At 39.2% G+C, this 19,540-nt stretch overlaps 2 protein-coding genes across 3 annotated transcripts; both read left to right on the top strand.

Annotated features, from left to right (window-relative positions):
- Positions 1-43: 43 nt before the first annotated feature.
- On the top strand, positions 44-7,438 carry LOC135605876 (phosphatidylinositol/phosphatidylcholine transfer protein SFH3-like). Of its 2 annotated transcripts, none has more exons than XM_065096448.1 (15): positions 44-534; positions 1,068-1,211; positions 1,869-2,157; positions 2,360-2,459; positions 2,926-3,192; positions 3,373-3,450; positions 3,544-3,645; positions 3,718-3,767; positions 3,926-4,019; positions 4,163-4,258; positions 4,357-4,494; positions 5,212-5,344; positions 5,461-5,837; positions 6,742-6,819; positions 7,197-7,438. In XM_065096448.1, exons 2-15 carry the CDS (start codon positions 1,166-1,168, stop codon positions 7,251-7,253), a joined length of 1,905 nt encoding a protein of 634 aa, XP_064952520.1. In that variant the 5' UTR covers positions 44-534; positions 1,068-1,165; the 3' UTR covers positions 7,254-7,438. The 2 variants fall into 2 exon arrangements, with proteins under 2 accessions (XP_064952520.1, XP_064952521.1); XM_065096449.1 differs by having other exon boundaries at positions 235-534; positions 5,227-5,344.
- A 5,271-nt stretch (positions 7,439-12,709) lies between these two features.
- On the top strand, positions 12,710-14,227 carry LOC103975563 (bZIP transcription factor 44). Its single transcript, XM_009390564.3, has one exon. It carries the CDS (start codon positions 13,550-13,552, stop codon positions 14,018-14,020), a length of 471 nt encoding a protein of 156 aa, XP_009388839.2. The 5' UTR covers positions 12,710-13,549; the 3' UTR covers positions 14,021-14,227.
- The last annotated feature ends 5,313 nt before the right edge of the window (positions 14,228-19,540 follow it).

The following is a 19,540-nucleotide window of genomic DNA, read 5'->3' as shown; positions in this document are numbered from 1 at the left end:
GTCTCGACGCAATCAAATGATACCAAATTATCTGTTTTGGGATGAGTTCGGAAGCCGATCAACGAGTTCTTTGAGCTAAAAAAGAAATCTAATTTGAGATAGATCCAAAGAGACATGATTTAGTTGCAATAGTTGATTAATTCTATCTTCGTCCAAACCGGTGGAATTGGGTTCGTTGACTATTGAAAGAAATCAACGAAGATATCATCGAAGCATTTATAATAGCAACAGAAAGAACGGAGTGGCTTGCATTTAGGCCGACATGCTCTCTCTCTCTCTCTCGCGTTCTTCCCCCTTCGCAACACGGAGCGAGCGAGCGACAGAGAGAGAGGGAGAGAGAGCCACAGACCTCGTCAACGCCTTACAAAAATGAGAGCGGCAATGCCTGTCTCCCTCAAACAGCTTGCAATCGCGTTCTTGCCGACGTGAAACTCTCGCCATCCCCTCTCAGCGCAGCGCAGGGTCATTTTAAAACTGCTCAACCCCTTCCTCTTCCCACCTCCCCCCACTCTGAACGCCGAGTCGGTTATCTAGGTAAAACTTCTTCCTCGCCTCCCTAGGCTTCTGCTGCATTCTATTCATCGATCACAAGTTCGTCCGCTTCCCGAATAGTTTTAGGTTCTCTTCCTCGTCCTCTTGTTTCTTTTTTGGAACAGCCGAAGGTCTTCCGAGTATCCTCATTGCGTTTCTCTGATTGTTGCCCCTTTTCTATGCCGAAGAAAATCCACTTGTTACAGTTGAAGAACTTGCAATGATCATGTGTTATGCTATCTTTTTCTGGTGCTTGGTATTATTCTTGGTCGGGGTTCCATTTACTAATGCTTCGAGTTTATACCTTGTATTTCAAATGATTTCTAATATGAGATATTGTTTTACGCAAAATGAAGGGGAAAAATGCGCAAAAAGATCTATCGATTCCTAATGTTGATGTTGCACTCAGAAGCAAAATTCAACTTTTGGCTTTAGATCGCTTTTTTCATCTAACTATGTGCATCTCCAAATGTAATGTGGCATCCTTCCCTCGGAGTGACCTTTACCGTTTGTTGTTGATGATATGTGTATCCCAGGTGATCGGAGAGGAGTGCGTCCTGGTATCCTTGATATGAGTTCTTGATTCTCCACCCCCTTGTTGTCTTTAGCCAGGTCCAGTTTGCAAGCATCAACCATGACCGAAATAATGTCAGGACCACTCGACCAGTTTCCCAAATCTGGTATGCACAAGATATGATCTTTCTCTTGTCTTCAATTTGTAGTTTTAGTCAAAAATTGTTTATGATCATCGGCAAAGAATTAGAAATTGACAATCTAACCGATTACCTCCATCATTGTTGAGATTCAATAAGAAAATTAGACTTTAATAGATTTTCTTTCCACTTATCAACTATCAGCTCAACATTTTTTTCTTGTGAAACAAAGCATTTTGTTTTTCTTAGATAATAGTAGTTCATTCTCTGTTCTGAATATTCGGAATTTGCTACACAATGTGCAAGGTATATGATTAGCCTGCATCAAAGATAAAATGCAGTTTGGAATCAGTGAATTAAGCATATCTAGATAGATCTATAACCGAAAAAATGTTAGTTTTGTCTTCCCTTTTTCTTTGCTTTAAGAAAGGTCTCTAGGATAGTGGGACACAAAATTATGAAATCATGGTAAAGGGTCAGTCTATTTTTTTGCATCAGGAATCATCCTGGTATTTGTTAATGGTAGTTAATTGTGGATGGCAGAAGAGAAATGTTTGAATAGACAGTCAAAATCCAGTAACATGAAACCATTACAGTAGATTTCCTTTTGGCTGATAGATCTTTTTGTGCATCTGGGAAAATTCTTCGCTGATAGATTTATCATATGTTGGTATCTGTTTTCAGGTCTTGATGGTTTCCATGACGAAAAGCGCGACAGAAAATCTGATGCTGAGATTTCTGAGGATGAGAGGAGAACCAGGATTGAGTCTCTAAAGAAGAAGGCAATCAATGCCTCCACAAAGTTCAGGCATTCTTTGATCAAAAGGGGTAGGAGAAGCAGCAAGGTCATGTCTGTCGCCATTGAGGATGTGCGTGATGCCGAAGAAATGCAGGCTGTTGATGCCTTCCGCCAGATCCTTATTCTGGAAGAGCTGCTTCCTTCTAGGCATGATGATTATCATACGATGCTCAGGTTATTCACTTACACATATTAGTATGAATTGCATATTTTGACATCTAGCTTAACTATGTTTCAAATTCTTTCCTTCATGAGTAACTGGAACTGGCAATTGAAAGCAATTACTTTGGAGGCTAGTCCATTAAGGCTTTTTCTATTTCATGCATGCTGGTATAAGAATGAACCAATTCTGATTTGCATGTAGTCTCTGATGCAGATTTCTTAAGGCCAGGAAATTTGACATCGAGAAAACAAAGCAAATGTGGGCAGATATGCTCCAATGGAGGAAGGAATTTGGAGCTGACACAATCTTGGACGTAAGATTTTTCTTCTGCTACTAGACAAAATGTTCGACAAGAGTTTGATATTCGTATTTTAGAGAAAGTGAACTTAGCTGATACGACTACTACTTTCCTTCAGTGCTTTCTGCCAATACCATGTCCAAAAATAAAAATTTAAGTATGGAAGACATGAAAGATAAGTGTGTCATTCATGTGAAGTATGGAAGCTGGGAACTATTCTGAACTCCAGCATCATGAGAAAAAGGAAACTAGAAGTCATAATTTTGCTCCGAACAGTTCTCAAAATGGAACCTTTTCTAATAGACAGAACTCCAGGAACCTGTAAAGCAACGTTGAACTATCAAGTGCACTCATCAGATTTCTACTTTGTCAATCACTGTTCATTGGTTATCAGACTATATTTCTAAAGAAATCTGTTACTTGTTTACCGTTAATAGTGCAGCCCCATGACTCTCTTTTCCCTCTTTCTATTGTTTATTAGGATTTTGATTTCAAGGAACTTAATGATGTAATGGAATACTACCCACAAGGTCATCATGGAGTAGATAAGGAAGGCAGGCCAGTCTATATTGAAAGGTTGGGTCAAGTTGATGCCAACAAGCTGATGCAAGTCACAACCATGGATCGTTATGTTAAATACCATGTGAAGGAGTTTGAGAGGAGCTTCGTTGTCAAGTTTCCAGCTTGCTCAATTGCAGCAAAACGGCATATTGACCAGAGCACAACTATTATTGATGTTCAAGGAGTGGTACGTATGGCCTCATTTACCTTTTCAAAGCCACCAAAATTCTCCTTTTTTCAAAAAGTAAAAAGAAAAACATGCTTGCAGCCTCTGCATAATAGATCAAGTATACTTCCTATTTATTAGGAAGAATTCTAACTTTTACTTGGTTGTTCCTTTTTCTTTCCTCTAATCTAATAAAATTAGGGGTGTAAACAATTCACCAAGGCTGCAAGAGAATTAATCAGCCGTATTCAGAAAATTGATGGTGACAATTATCCTGAGGTATCTTCCTCACTTGAGCCACTTGAAGTTCGTACTTCCAATCATCAATGGCATTTACAATGATAATTATTGTAACTGTTTTTCCTATCCCAGACCTTGTGTCGCATGTTCATCATTAATGCAGGCTCAGGCTTTAGGCTCCTTTGGAACACTGTAAAGTCCTTCCTTGATCCGAAGACCACTGCAAAAATCCATGTAAGTTTTCTGTCCCTATACGGAATGCAAACAGTACAAGTACTTGGGTATCTGATGAGGTCTTATTTTCAGGTTCTAGGAAATAAGTACCAAAGCAAATTGCTTGAAGTGATTGATGCAAGGTATCTTTGGTAGCCCAATATTTTATTTTTCATCTTGCACAATTATAAATTCAATGAACAATGACCAAATCAGCTTTTGAGTAATGAAATAAACTTTCAGCATAAAAATAGTGAAATGAATTAAAAGATTTCCTAATTAATTTATGGGATTTTACAAGTGAATTGCCTGAGTTCCTTGGTGGCACTTGCAACTGTGAAGGAGGCTGTCTTCACTCAGATAAAGGCCCATGGAAGGATCCTGAAATCTTAAAGGTGGTTGTTTCCTCTTCACTTTTGCTCTTAATTTATGCTCAAAATTCTTGTAATCCTTGACATGATTTCTACTCGAAATTTAAAATTAGAACTTTGGCATCATTTAAACATCAATGTGCATACTTGATACATTAACCTAGTAGATGGTTCAAAGTGGTGTGGGAAGCTGTGGATCGCAACATCTGGCTACTGGTACTGAGGAAAAGACGATTTCCGAGGATGAAGTAGTGTATCCAAAGGTGGTAAACTAATCATATTTTCTTCCTATGCTTTGCTTATGAGTTCTTTGTGTTCACTAGAACTTCATGATACTAATTCATGTATCCCCAACATGAAGAAGCAAGACTCTTTCTGCAAGGAAACCATCCTTGCTGTTGATGACATGTATTCTGTTTCTCCCAATATCCTGAGAAGTGTTATAGAGCACCCACATATGTCACCTGTTCGAGAAGAAGAAGACAGTTCAGACTTGCAGGTAATTTCTAGCCAACCATAAGTATTGCAACGTTGAAAGTAGTGTATGCAACTAAAAAGTAATGCTCTTGTTTAATCTTTAATCCGGTTTGACCATATTTCCATTTACTTTATGATTCATTTATCAATTATGTCATTAGAAAATAATATGTTTATCCATCTTTATTTAGTGACTTAACCTAGAGCAGAAGTAATATCCCTCTTGGATTTAGCAGATGATGTTGATGGTAACTTCTATATGATTGTTCTGATTAACAAGCATGTAGAAGTAATATCCCTCTTGGATTTAGCAGATGATGTTGATGGTAACTTCTATATGATTGTTCTGATTAACAAGCATGTATGCACTTTATATCATGGAGCAAGTCATTCTTCTGGGTTGTTTATTGCATTGATTTAGAGAGGAAAGCTATGTAAAATGACATCTTTAAGGAAAAGTGGAACTTCATAATGAAAAAGTGAATCTACCTTCTACCAACTCCTTAAAATTATTGGATTCGTCAATTTTTCACTTATTGAGACTTACCTTATATTTCAATAGGAAGTGAAACCCTGAAAGGTTTACTTCTTTCCACTGAAGTATTAAAGATTTCCTAAATTCAGGAATATAAGAAATCAGAAGTCACAAATGGGTTAATTTTGCAGGTTCTTTCATCCTCATAATTTTTAAGTGGTTTGAGTCACTTGCTACTGTGCTAACACTTATTTTTTTAACAAGAATTTATATGTGCAGACTGCTCCTGAGAAATTCCCCACCCCCTATTCCAATGATGATTATGTTCCAATCGTGGACAAGGCTGTGGATGCCAGCTCCAACAAAGTGCCAGATGAAAAGCTTGCCATCCCTAATGGTCCATATCCTCCTTAGCCGATATATCTTTGAAAAGTTTAGGTTTCAATTGATTAAAAGTTCATTGCTATTATGCAATATTATCAATATTTCAATCGTAATCCACCATTATTGCAGGTTCTTATGCTCTATCTGGAACTTACAACGGTCCAGATGGATTCAGCAACCAGATAGTGTCTGGAGTCATGGCCTTTGTCATGGGAATTGTCACCATGATGCGTGTAGGTCGTGCCACACCAAGGAAGATTGCCAATGCAGATATCAACGATGCAATCCCAATGCTTAAAGGCCAAATGCATCAAAGCCAGCTGCCTGCACCAACTGTCTCAGCTGCTGAATTCTCCTCTGTATTGAAGCGCCTGGGTGAGCTTGAAGAGAAAGTGAGCGTTCTCAGCACGAAGCCTGCAGAGATGGCACCTGAGAAGGAAGAGATGTTGAATGCTGCTGTGATGCGTGTGGATGCTTTGGAGGCAGAGCTTGCAGCAACAAAGAAGGTAACAGCCTCAATTACATTTTTGTTCAAGATTTCAAATTTTGGTCGTTCCATTTGTAAGGACACTATTTAGTGGTTCAACCAAATATCATTGTTGAAACATATGACTGAATATTTTATAATCCATTCAATTTTATTTTATTTGTTTACTTAATGATACCAAAATGGTCAGGTTACCATGCCGTCTAGTTTACTGGTATCATACTGATTTGGCAGGTCATCGAAACCAATATTAAGCAATATTGTTTAGGGATTGTGTAAATCGTTGGTATTGCTTAGGTACAAGTATTAAATAAAAGTGTTAAACATATTCTGATGTGCTGATACGCGGTGGTTGTAGCTGTAGTTTCAATGCCAAAGAACACCGATAGTGGTTCAAACTGAGTTTGTGCTCTTTGCTACTGATAAAGAGGTATTTTACTCAGATTGTTTGTATTATAGTCTTGTACAGCTTCATAAAATTAGTTTCGGTAGATTATGCTTAACGGCATTCACTTCCAGAAATCTACAAACTCTGATTTTATTACATTTTTTCTGTTTGGTAAATATATTCTAACAAGGCTGGGTTTTGAAACTCAGCTCAAAAGGAATTACAACTTTCAGTTGGATTTCATTTTGGTTGGATCCATATGATGTTTGCCTAGACAAATAATCCTAGGATGTGAAGTCAGTTATATAGGATCCTAGAACATTGAAGCAGGTGTTGTTCAGTGCCAATGAAAAATAACCCCTTTGTTTCTGTGAGGGCAAAGGTAAGCATACTACTTGAGCTTTTGTTAGCTTCAGCTGTTTACCGGTTTCTTTTTAGACGAATGACTTAAGCATCTCAATATATCCTCCTTATCATTTTGCAATTCTTGTATGATCAAAGGCTATGTGGCTCTAAAAGCTGCTATGTTTTGCAGGCTCTGGAAGATGCTCTGGTGCAACAGCAGGAGATTCTTGCTTATATTGATAAGAAAAAGAAAAGGAAGAACAAGCTTGTAAGTTGCCTTAGATTTTTTATTTCACTTTTTCAGTCTTTTAAGCAGGGTGGGAACAACCACTCAGCTTCGATTTTTCAGGAAGTTTATTTCCCTTGGAACTGTATGATCGATGATGAGACGTATTCACATATCTTATCGTCTAGAAGACATGCATTGTGTCTTGCAAATACCCAACTAACTTCACCTTCATCCCAATGATGCCTAATGCCGTTACTAGCCCTACGACAGTATAATCTGATTCTGGTTTCTAACGCAATTTTTATTCAAAGATGACATTGGACGATACCTGAATTTTGAAGCTATTAGCTACATTTTTTCTTTTGCTAAGGACTCTTTCACCTCCCTCTTGATGCACTCTTTTTTCTCGACTGCAGAATCCATTTTGCTGGTACTCAAGAGATGGAAAGAAAAAGTCTGGTCGTCTGAATTAAAGCTGTGCATTTGATCCAGGTGGAGATTCTTGTCACCATGTACAATTTATTTTGTTTTGGGCTTGCTAAACTGATCCAAAGCTTGAGTTGACTGTATAAATCACGACTCCTCCGATATCACACAGTTGAACCGAGTGTTGCTTGTCATTAACTACCTTGAAACTTAATAAAGGGCATCATTTGCATCTCCTTTTTTCTGTAGTACAGTGATCAACCTCAATGTATCATCGACAGATTATTCGCAGCCTTCCGTAGACACCGATTATTCGCAGTTGCTTTCGTGTGAATTAACTCTGAAGTGCTACATCTATTTTCTTTCTCTCTTGTACATAGAAAACAATTCCTTCTCTTTTGTGTGTGTGGTCGGAATGCATCATGTTAAAGACACCATCCCAATAGCATTGCACACAAATTGCAGGATGAGGGGGGCTTGCACACAGTGCGGTACTGCTCGGACATGAGGCCTGCACTCGACCCAATTTGCAGCGAAGTATCATGATGAGTGCCATCTGACACATGCGACAGTTTTCTATCTGTACTTGATTGTGGATTCATTCACTTCCTTAGGAAGTAGATTGGCGTATATCTGCAACAATGAGATAAGCACGCGCGCTTTGCTATAAGATGTCTTCTCCTGCATTCCCCGAATTCTCTTCTCATGGGGAAATTACTTGAACTGCTCGTGGCGTGGGGGATGAAAAGTTGTGGCTTGCGCCCTTCTTTAGGCATATGCACCACTTTCTGCACCCAACCCACCACCACATAAAGCAGCTTCAGATCATGGAGGGTGAAAGTTGGGGAAGTGGTGGTTGCTAATGCTCAAAGATATGTGGCGGTGGATGGATATCTGGTAATGGCAGTCGAGCAGAGTATTTTCTTTTCCGAGGAAGAAGAAAGAACATCATCACATCACACCACACTTAATATGAGGATGTCATCAGCTGGCGATGTTTGAATCTTGAAACTGATGATTCAAGGAAGTTGGTATGCATATAGTGCTCATTTTATGTGCAGAACATTTCTTCATGATGAATGCAGAGGATTTCTCCTCTGAGTTTGGCCAGTTGTCAAGAACAAGTGCCAGATTTCTTCACTGCAGCGGAGATGGTCGAGATAATTAGTAGCTCCAGAATGAAAAAGGAAGAAGAAGCAATAGAGTTTGTAGTGGTGGTGGCGGGCGTGTGAAGTGCTCAGCTCATGCGGTGTTTTTGCCCCATCACAGCTTGTCAGCATCCAGCTTGGGGTTGAGTACGACATCGATCGATGTAGCCAAACACAAATCTATGATACGTAAAAGGTATCCTTGAGATCTGCAACCACCCTCTCTCTCTCTCTCTCTCTCACCACCTTATCATCATCATCACTCTTCACAGGCTTTGCCTGCAGCCATCTCCATTTTTTATTACTGTGCAAGCAGGAGGACTCATTTTCCTTCCATTTTTTGGCTTTCTAATTAATCAATCAACTCGTGCATCAAATTTGCAGAATAAATGCAGATGTGAAGCGAATAAATGTAAAGGAATATATTCGGTCACTCACAAACCAAACCTTTTCCGCAAATACTTTTGTTCATCTTTCTTCCTCCATTAATCTAAGCTCGGATAGGACATGAGAGAAGCATTAGGGTACGCTCTTCCCACACCGCACTAGGTGTTGGCATCCAGTTGCTTCCCCGTCCTCGAAAACGCAGGTGGCTAATTGGTGATGGAGGAATATGCATCTCATCACCTCTATTACGCCACTTGTTCCGGCATGGGTGTGTGTCAGGAAATCTGAGGACCACAATCGCCATGTCCATGTCGCACAATCCTCAAACTTGCACAATGTGCTGCAGTTCCTCTCGAAAATGCTCGACTTCCATTGGAAGACCTTTGCATCCTTTCCCTCCTCTTGACATTTCATTTCGGTGTCCCAAGCTTTCTCCCGACTTTATCTTCTTGCACCAGATACCGGTTTTGGTCCCTGTTCGTTCAGAACCAAAACCTCGGCTGAACAGCGATGGTTTGGAGCTGAATTCTGTGAGCTTGGTTTAGCTTAAACTTCAACCAGACAGATTAAGGATTCCCGGATGTTTGAATGGTGGAGGTTTCTTTTCCGTTTTCTTCCTTTCTTTTTCCTGCTAAGATTCCAATCCAAGATCGACGACATATTCCCAGGCTTAGTAGCAGGTGGAAGTCTTGAGGAAGCTTCCTCTGTAGAATTCAGCGTCAAAGTCTGACAACTACCGCGTACCCAAGTTGCCATTTGGGTCCTCCAGGCTCTCGAGTGCCTCGGCGGCCTTCGAATCTTTGAGCTCTCTTGGTTTGTTTCCTCTGCTCCTCGTCTTCTTCTCCATTCATCGAGTAGGCATTTGACAGTGCAACTCGACAGTTAAAAGCTGCAGCCTACCTATCTATCCATCGACCATATTCACACCGAAATCCATCGACCATATTTCATTTCAACGGCGCATTGCATGCACCAACTTCCTGCAATGCCGAATACTCCGGCAATCTCCAAATGCCAACTTGATGGGCACTTGATTCAGAGTGAACCAGAAATAATTTCCATCTTAGAAAAATGATTTCTACACATCACACAATCCTTTATACATGAGTGCGTTAGATGGTTGAAAAGACTGTGAAGGATCTGATGCTTATATTGACCAAAATCATCAAATGGCTAGTGTTCTAAAGAATAAAGCTTTTAGTACTCGAGAATGTAAGAGCACCTCGAATGAGCAATAAAAAAGATAAAGATGGAATAGAAAGTTTATTCCACTTTAGACAAATAGTTAAAGCCAAACAGCTTAATATCCTCTATGGTTTTCGGATTGCCTTTCCCTTTGCATCAGCCAAATTCAGCATACATGGAATGCGATCAAGGAATGAATGGGCTCCATATATTTCGAAACCATTTTTATATATGCATCGTCACCAATATATTCACTCTTTTGTATCCATCCAAATCTTACCACCTATTCACAGTGTTAAATCATCTATGCTGGGATAAGAAAAGAATGAAATAGATTTTTGTATGTATAATTATTCCCTTCTTTCTACATTTGTTGTATGCTTTTCTATCCAAGAAATATGATTGATTGGTTTGAGTCAGTGGCTTCATTACTTAATTATGATATATCCAATCAATGTCATGTTCACATCCATACATGCCTCAGATCCCAGTCAAATAAACACCTTATCATAATAATTTTTGGTGGATGAACTTTTCCCAAGGCACATGCATATTATATCTTATTATTTTTTGTTGAATTCAGATTGTCTTTTCCAAATGTGACAGGACAACCATAGCCAACTTAGGATGGCAGCCTTGCATTTTTCATTTTCACCTTTGAAAATGGCTCTCTCTAACATTTGTTTTGGATTATCAATAATTGATAGATCTAAAACCTCTTTTTGATCTGAATTTTTTCTTTATAGCAATGCAAGCAATTCTTATTCTCTTAACTAATACATGCATAGGTATATATCATAACTGGCTACTACTGCTACTGGTACCACTAAAAGTCTCATCACAAAAGGCAAGATGATGAGGTTTGCTGAAGAAGCACCCAATTCCACACTATGGGAGAATTCATGGATGCCAGGGACCATAAGTATCTAATACTATCTTGTCATCTTCTTGCTCTTAGGAGATGACATTGTGCCACCAGACTTGAACAGCTTTGGAATACAGCATGCTATATATTGCTTGGGATACATCATGGTGGGACCTCATTCATTCCCAGCCAGCCATTTTAGATACCCCCTTTCAGAGCCAAAAGTTGAGCTCATACACACAAACCTTTTTTTTTTTTTTCCTAATTTATTATTTTCATTCAAACATTACATAACATAACATTAGTTAGACATTTTTTTTAAATTTAAAAAAGCTTTTGTACATGTATAAATATCCTTGCAAAGCTTAGAAATAGCATTTTTTATAGCATATATATACTTTTAATTATTAGGATATAAACATAAACAACCAGATGGACCACTTTTAGTCATGATTAGCATTAGTTTTATTTAAATTTAAAAACATAAAATATTGACAAGTATCTTTAATGCTTTTAGTTTCAACTAATTGTATATATATAATATAAATTTAATTTCTAAAATAATAGACAATTGGATTATGAAACAAATAAATCAAGCAAATACTATACATTATATATATCTGTGAATTTTCAAGTTTGATTTCATATCAAAGGCATTTTACTCTATTTTGACGGCATGTTTGGGTGTGAGGAAGTGGTTAAAGAGGAATCCAGTTCTCGAGAAGGCAATCTTTTCCTCGTGCTTGGTTTGGATGAAAGCATGAAGTTTCTCCAAATCTAATAAAGTGTAACTCTAATAGAAAAAAGAACACCACCAGCTTTATCTTTCCAATGGGCGGTTCTTGTTGCTCTAGTAGTAAAGGAATCATTATGCTAATAATTAGGCATATCTATTTCTAAGAATGTGAATAAAGTGTAATTGAGATGATGTTTTTTTTTTTCTCAAAGTTTAAGTGATGGCCGTGAGATTCAATTCTAGAACTTTACGATAAATCATCAAGATCTTTATCTTTGATATCTGTAAAAAATATTAGATGATGTTTTAAATCCTTAATCTTTAGTAAAAGAGTCTGGTATAAAATATATCGAATGAGATTTCAAATCCTTCGTAAAAATTTCACATAATATTTAATATATAAAAATATATTAAATGAGATTTTAAATATATAATATTTGATAAAATCGTCAGATACATCGCCACCAAACCAATGTTTAGAGTATTAAAATATGTTAGTCGAAACTTCGAACACTCAATATTCGATTCTAAATAATTTTTTATTTAATAAAAATATAATAAAGATGTTAATCAAATAAACTTAAATATTTTTAATGGAAAAAATAAACCAATTTCATTTCTAAATTGACACACCACAGATTTTTATAAATTTACATAGTATAAATTTTCATATGCTGATTTCACACAATAAAATTGCAAACTTATTGTGTGGACTTAACACAAGAAAATTTATATTTTATATAAAAAAAATAATAAACTAAAGGTGCTTATTAGCTAGCCTAGTTAGTAAAATTTTTATAGATTGTCTAGATTTAAAATCTCATCTTCACCTTTTTACTCTTAGTTAAAAATAAATTATTAAATTTATAAATTCTAAAAATAATAATTTTTTGTATGATAATAAAATTCATGATTTTTTTTTTCTCGCAAAAGATAAATAGTAAAGACGGGATTCAGGATATTATAATATATATTTCGGATGTATTTTCACACAAGAAAAAATAAATAAGATAAATTTGTATTATCCGCATTGGACCGACGATCTCGATCTGACCTTACGAAATTATATATAATGTAAAAGACATTTGATCAAGTGGATGTATAATAAGCTAAGGAATGATTCAAAACAGAAAAATCTTTTCAACAGGTCCCAAGAATTTTGTGGCCATGGTGGAGTTGGATTCCTGTGGAAGATGATGACTCGCCGCCCGGCTCGCTGCAGGAGATACCAAACCTGGCTCCTACTGCCCCTCGCAGTTTCCTACGTTTCTCTGTTGGTTTCCCGCCCGCCTTTCCTCTTCTTCTTCTCCTATAAATCACCCCCTGTCCGAGGAACTCTTCCCCTCCTACCCTTGTCCTTCTGGTTGCCGCTCACCTTCTTGCTTCCCATATCTGCCCTTTTCCCTCTCCCTTCGGTAGTCTCGTGTGAGACTTCTGCTGCTCTGTTCTGTTCTGTCCTCTGCTGCTCGACAGCTTCATTTTGCTTCCAGAAGTGGAAAGCTCCCTCCTTTGGCCCTCCGAAGGAGTCGTTCGAGTTCTTCATCTGCTCGCGTCTCTCTTGAGCTTTTCCGGCCAAGATCTCATATTTTATCCGTGACCAGCTTCAGAATCTCGTTTTCCTCTTTGTTTCTCACCAATCTTTGTCCGAAAGATCCCTCCTTTTAGTTTCTGCCGTCTGTTCTTTCGGTTTTCTTCCCTTCTTCCTCACATGCAGCTCCATATCCTCCTTGCGTTTCTCATCCATGTCGCCAATACTGAGTGAAATCTTCCTCTCCGGGTTTATGATAAGTTCCACATTGAGGCGCAGGACACAAATGGTTCAATCCTTCTCCGTGGTGTTCCTCTACTGGTTCTATGTTTTCTCATGAACTTGTTCTGATACCGGAGCCCCTATATTCCTACATACTCCCCTAGCCGCTTAAAATCTCTCCTATATGCTTACGATCCGGAACAGGATCTGTAGTATTCATATATGATATAGCACCTTCTTGATCACTACTGCAGTTCATATCTTTTGTGAACATGATGGCTTGTGCTAGTGTAGTTTCTTCTGGATCCAGCCAAGTAGCCAATTCTGGATCCGAGCAGGACGTGCAGGCTTTGATCAACCAGAGGAAGCTGAAGAGGATGCTGTCGAACCGGGAGTCGGCGCGGCGATCCCGGATGAGGAAGCAGAAGCATATGGACGATCTGAAGGCGCAGGTTAGCCAGCTGCAGAAAGAGAACAGCCAGATCCTCATCGCCCTCAACATCACCACCCAGCACTACGCGGGTGTGGAAGCTGAGAACTCCCTGCTGAGGACGCAGCTGACGGAGTTGAGCTCCAGGCTGGAGTCCCTGAGTGAGCTCGCCTACTTCATGGGTGGAAGCAGCTGCAACAGCTTGCAGACCCCCGACGGCTTCACGGCGGCATGGGGCTCGATGGTGGTGAACCAGCTGCCCATTGTGGCCTCGGCCGACAGATTCCAGGACTGCTGCTACGCCAACTTGTGAGTCGAATGGTCTGTTCTGGTGTTCAATACATCATTCTCACCATAGGTGGACATGAACTAGTGGTACAAGTGGTAGTAGAGAGGGAGGTGGTGCCTCTTAACTAATGTAGATGTTGCTTCTGGAAATACTGCAAGCTTCGAGCATGTCTGATGATAGAAATGGCATGTATGATTCCTATACGTTATATCATACTACGTGTTCAGGAGACGTCCAGTATCGCTGCAAGCTTCCTCTTCCTCCTCTCTTTCTCGCTCTGTCGTAATTGGTTGTGCATAGAGTAAGTAGTAGGTGACCTCAGTCAGAGTAAGTAGGCGAGGGCGAGTGCGTCCAGCTCCCCTTTTCATCCCTTTGCAAGCAAAGGATTGCCCTATTAATACCGATAGGTTATCAAGGAGAAGAAACATCAAGGCAAAAGAGGAGAGGAAGGACAGAGAGGAACGATGGGAAGACGCTAAAGGTGCCAAACGCACCCTACCTTCCTGTCTTCCACTAGTGAGTCAAAGAATATGGATCCGATTCAGGAAGATTAACCAAACTACGCGAAGAAATGAAAGAAGAAAGATCGAGATTCGCGAAGGAGGAGGATAAAGCTTCTCAGTATGCAGCCGAAAACAGCGAGGAAGAAAGAAGACGATAAAGAATGGGGACCGGAAAGATGACGGGATGTTTATTACTTGGAATGCCTCCTCAATCGGGGAGATCGATCCGTTGTGGCAGTTTGGACGCCGTGACGGCCCAACAGGCCAATTCTTGGGCTACTTAACGGAATTCGTCCGTCTTATGGTCAACAAATTAGTGATCGGGCTCAACTTGTGACCCGCATCCATCCCGACTTTGGGTTTGGTTAGATTTGGTGGGCCATATAAGCGAAACGGATGGGCAGGCTGTTATTGATCTGAGGCACCCAATACAATGGGGATCCGATTTGGTATCTGCAACTCGTCTCTCTCCGCGGAAGAAAAACCCTGGAAAGACGATGACGACGACAATGGAGCGAAGAGAGAATGGAAGAGAAGAAAGATGGATCTTTCTGCCATTTTATGCTGCCTGATCGCGTTCGTGGCGGCGGCGGGAGTTAGATTCTGTCTTCGTCCGCATCTAGACGTCGTGATTCTTTCTAGCTGGTATTCTTCCGTTTCGTATCGTTGCTTCGCCGTCAATCTGTTGTTCTTCCGTTTCGTATCGTTACTTCCGATTCGGAATTAAAGGGAAAAGATCTGATTTTTGAGATGGTGTGTCTCTGATTTAGCTTATCATAGATTCTGGGGGAGGGAGTTTGCCTAAATTCGGGAAAGTTGTGCTATACGTGCCAGCGGACTAACGCATTCCATCTTTTAATGAGCATGGTTAGCAGCATCGTTCTCCTCTCCGCATGTAAGAAAAAAGTTAAAACAACACATGAAAATACTGTGATATACACTGTGGACAAGTTGGATCTAAGGGCTGTGAAATTGATATGAGTGAATCGGACTTTGTTCAGACCTGAGCACCAATCAAGACAAGGGTCCATCCTGCTTTAAAAGATGGGGGGCCATAGGAGCACTCCAAGATTCTTGTGATGTCAACCAACTTTAAGGAGTCTTAACCGAGGCCCATGTGTGTAGAAATCCCATTCAATAAAGAAAGCAGCCCAGATGAGATAGGAAAAGATTCAATAGTCCTTCCTTACCTTAGCAAAACCAGGGCTGATGAACTTTATTCTGTCTGCATGCAAAAACCATTTGCATGGACCGTACAAAATAGCATTACACAAAGCTCATATTTAAGTCTTTAGCGTTCCTTCTCGGATTTGTCCCTATATAATGTAGAAACACGGCATACTAGACCTATTTGATTATTATTTTCAGCTCCTTTATGTAACAGATGGGTTATTACGAAGTAGCAGTACAGAAAGTCCATTTGTAAGTCCTAGGATTCCCTCTGGAATTCAATCCTAGTTAATATAGGACAACAGAAGCATAACGTATTCGACATTTTTTATTATTGTTTTCAGCTACTTTGTGAATGATCTAGGTACCAGTAAGCTATACGTAGACATGCTTGTAAGCCCTTGAGGTTTATGTTGTTGATTGTTATTTTTCTATCGCAACATAATTATTGTTGAAAATTAGCTCTCCCTGTTTTCATCTATCCTATCATAAACCAACTAATATACTCAATAATGCATGATATCCAAGGCATTGATGATTGAGCTGTTTTTGTTGAAGCAAGTAAATCCATATCGTGCTCTCAAGTGGAAGATAATGACTATAAGTTACCATCAGTAATTGTCCATTGATGTTTTTGTGCTGCATGTAGCATTTCTTTTGAAATTTCTTTTCACATTTTATGCATATTTTGTATTTTGTTCATCTAGCAGATCAATCCAATGAAAGTGATATGTCCGTTAGGTTAAGCTGGAAATTCGTCTTACGATATATCTTTTAGTGAGCAGACTATTATTGTTTTCTTTATTCTATTTTCTTGCATTGTACAAGGGTTCCATGAAATGATCATGCTTAGGAAGTGCTTCAGATGACAGGCAGGCAGTTTTTTGTGCCTTCATCTCCATCTTCAGTTTTCAAAGGTCCTTCATCTTCAAGGAGCAGCTGGCCTGAAGGAAGATCTCTGACAGTATGGTTCCAGTTTTCAAAGGTCCTTCATCTTCAGTTTTTTGTACCAACTCTCTAGGAAGATCTCTGACAGAGTATGGTTCCAGTCTATCTCTAAGCTCTTCAAACAAGATCAGCTGTCCTGAAGGAATTGAGTCCTTTGGGCTCTCTGTTTGCTGCAACGATTTATCCATGGGAGGATCTTGTGGTGGTTCTTCTGATGGGTGGTCTGTGTGCGTGTGTTCAGAGCATGCTTCTTCTTAGAGGGAGAGATCATTCTATAGTGAAAACCTCTGCTCCATCAACAACAAAATGGGGAAATTAATTCCACAGAAATCAACACCTGTCCTTCCTGATCAGCAAACACAGCTATTGAGGTAAAAATCTCAGGGAGTTCCAGAAACTTGTCTCTGACAGATGCAAATTTAACAGCCGAAACCAACAGATGCAAACCACATTGCCCTGTATGAAAAAATGGAGAATAATCCATCACAAAACTATATGAAAAAGCTGAACTGAAAGCTCGAAACAAGATCTCTAGGATTGCTGTGGCTGCTACTCATCAATGTTGTGATCTATGTTGTCCACATTGTATTATTTCGCAACGCCTCTGTTCAGAAACTATGTTGTCCACTGCCAATTTCTAAGAACCAGTGCTGATTCAGATATCGGTCAGTATCTATTCGACTCCAGGCTGATGAACTCGCCAATGTTGGGTGTAGTTTTAGCATGTAGCATGACAAAATGCATTTTATATGTTGTTGCATTGCCAGAAGTCTGGTGAGGCTGTCACTGCTATATAAACCAAATAAATTTCATGGATCTATTGTGTTGCTAGTGAGGCAACATGCTGCGTCACATGTTCTGTTCTATATTTGGTTTGCTGTGTCATGATCTTTCTGTGTTCGTGTCAGACTAATGCAAAGAGTACATTGCAAACTCAACTTTACTCCATTTGAGTGGTAGAAAATAGAATGATATACTGCACACAAGAAATTTTGTGTAGTTTATTTATTGGAGAATGCATCAAAGTGTTCCATAGAAAGAAGAAGGTGATGCCTCATGCAGTGGACTTCTTTTATGTATCTTACGACCATAATCTTGAAGCATTAATGTTATCTCATGGCTTTGTTGCAAGATTATGTTCCCTGTGTCTCTGACATGTATCTTCACCTGATGAGGTGTGCATTCCACGTGCCCACGCACATGCAAGCACACGCATGGGGCCCATGCAAGTTGGCAAATAATTGAGCGTGTGGATATATGTCTTTCACCATCTCCCAATGGCAGCTCATCTGTACGGTGCTTCTTATATGCACCTCAGATTCTGGCAACAGTCTCCGTAGTCTTTTTTTGGGAGCAATTTATCGGAAAAAAAATCCTCTTAATATAGGAAAAGTTGTGTCAGAGCAGCTCCTCTTTTCTTTTTAGAAATGATAGCTTATTTTAGAGAAAAGATGAATCTTTTTTCCTTCATGAATATTTTTGGTGCTTCCTCTCGCTCTTAGTTTACTTCTCCCTCTTGCGTGATCACCTTTTGTGTTGGTTGTACCTTTCTTCCCTTTCCACTAAATATTCTCCAAGCGTCATGCCAACTCCTTTCTTCCGCTCGCATGATTGATCACGCGAGGAGGCGGCAGATGCTGACAATTTAGCTTTAGTCTGGTCGGTGCCACCATTGATAGTTCTTTGGACTTATGCTTCTTGTTTCTTGATTATAATTGCCCAATTCTCTCTCTCTCTCTCTCTCTCTCTCTCTCTCTGTTCTTCAGCCGCCCAAAGTACGGCGGTGCATTTTTCTCATATTATTTTTATTTATCAACTATATAATAATACACTAAGCAACAAAGACAGATCCATCGATTAATCTGGAAAGAAATTTCAGTTTTAACATCTCGACTATTTAGAATCGATTACATGAATTGTTTTCTTGTTATTAAGTTCCGTATCAAACAATACCTGTAGTTAAATCGAGAGCATTCGGGGTCACGTATAACATCAATCGATCGATTAGTCCATCCACTGGAAAAGGAGAGAAGAAAAAGTAGAACACCGAGGAGGATTTGTCATTAGAGTTGCGTAAGACTCCACTCAGAAAAATTCTCCGCAGAGCTTTCGATCTTCTAAATCCGCCGATCGACGACAGAGACCACGTAGGATTTGGTCACGTCTGATAGCAACATGTCGCCGCCGGTTATCGGCAATGGTAATCTGAGGTTGGATGCCAGCCGTGAAAATACATGATAATTATCCAGTTTGAATATTTGACAGATGAAATTATTCCGTTGATTTATCGTATGAGGAAATTTTCGATAAGAAGATTTCAATATTTCAGATGTAAAAAATTAAACCCTCAATTAGTAGATAAAAAAGAAAACTTAATCCTTGAAAAATGGATTTAATACAGAATAGTATTTTTGATTACTGACATGATTCTTTTATTTAGAATAAAACATGAATAAAACCATCAAAATAGACATTAACAGCAATAATTCATTAGACCACTGACCGGTTGAAATAGACTAATATAAGATTCTTCAACATAGTTTCATAATTGTTTGGTTTTATTGTATTGGTTCCATCATCATTGTCATCATTGTTATCCTCGGAGGCGGCTACTATCTCTTTTTCTTCTTTTTCTTTTCTTTTTCTATTAACTTCATCCAACCAAATTCTGGCAACAACTCTTATGTTCAACCTTGCTGACTGAAATTACTGACAAATGAAAACAACCTGACTCAAATTAAAAACAAGAACAACAGGTTTTTACTGAAAACCCCTCGAAAACAATTTTACAGTCTCGTGCCAAAATGATGTCTAATAATAGAGCAAGCATGAGCTGCTACAGCATTCAATAAGAGTAGCTGTAGAGCCCACCACAGCAAGCATGAGCATCTCAAAGAACAATGACCTGGCTAACAGCAAGATA

Source organism: Musa acuminata, chromosome BXJ2-2 (assembly GCF_036884655.1).
Source record: "Musa acuminata AAA Group cultivar baxijiao chromosome BXJ2-2, Cavendish_Baxijiao_AAA, whole genome shotgun sequence".
Taxonomy (NCBI): Eukaryota; Viridiplantae; Streptophyta; class Magnoliopsida; order Zingiberales; family Musaceae; genus Musa; species Musa acuminata.
Note: the sequence above shows the minus strand (reverse complement) of the source record. Positions and strands in the feature narration are given on the sequence as shown.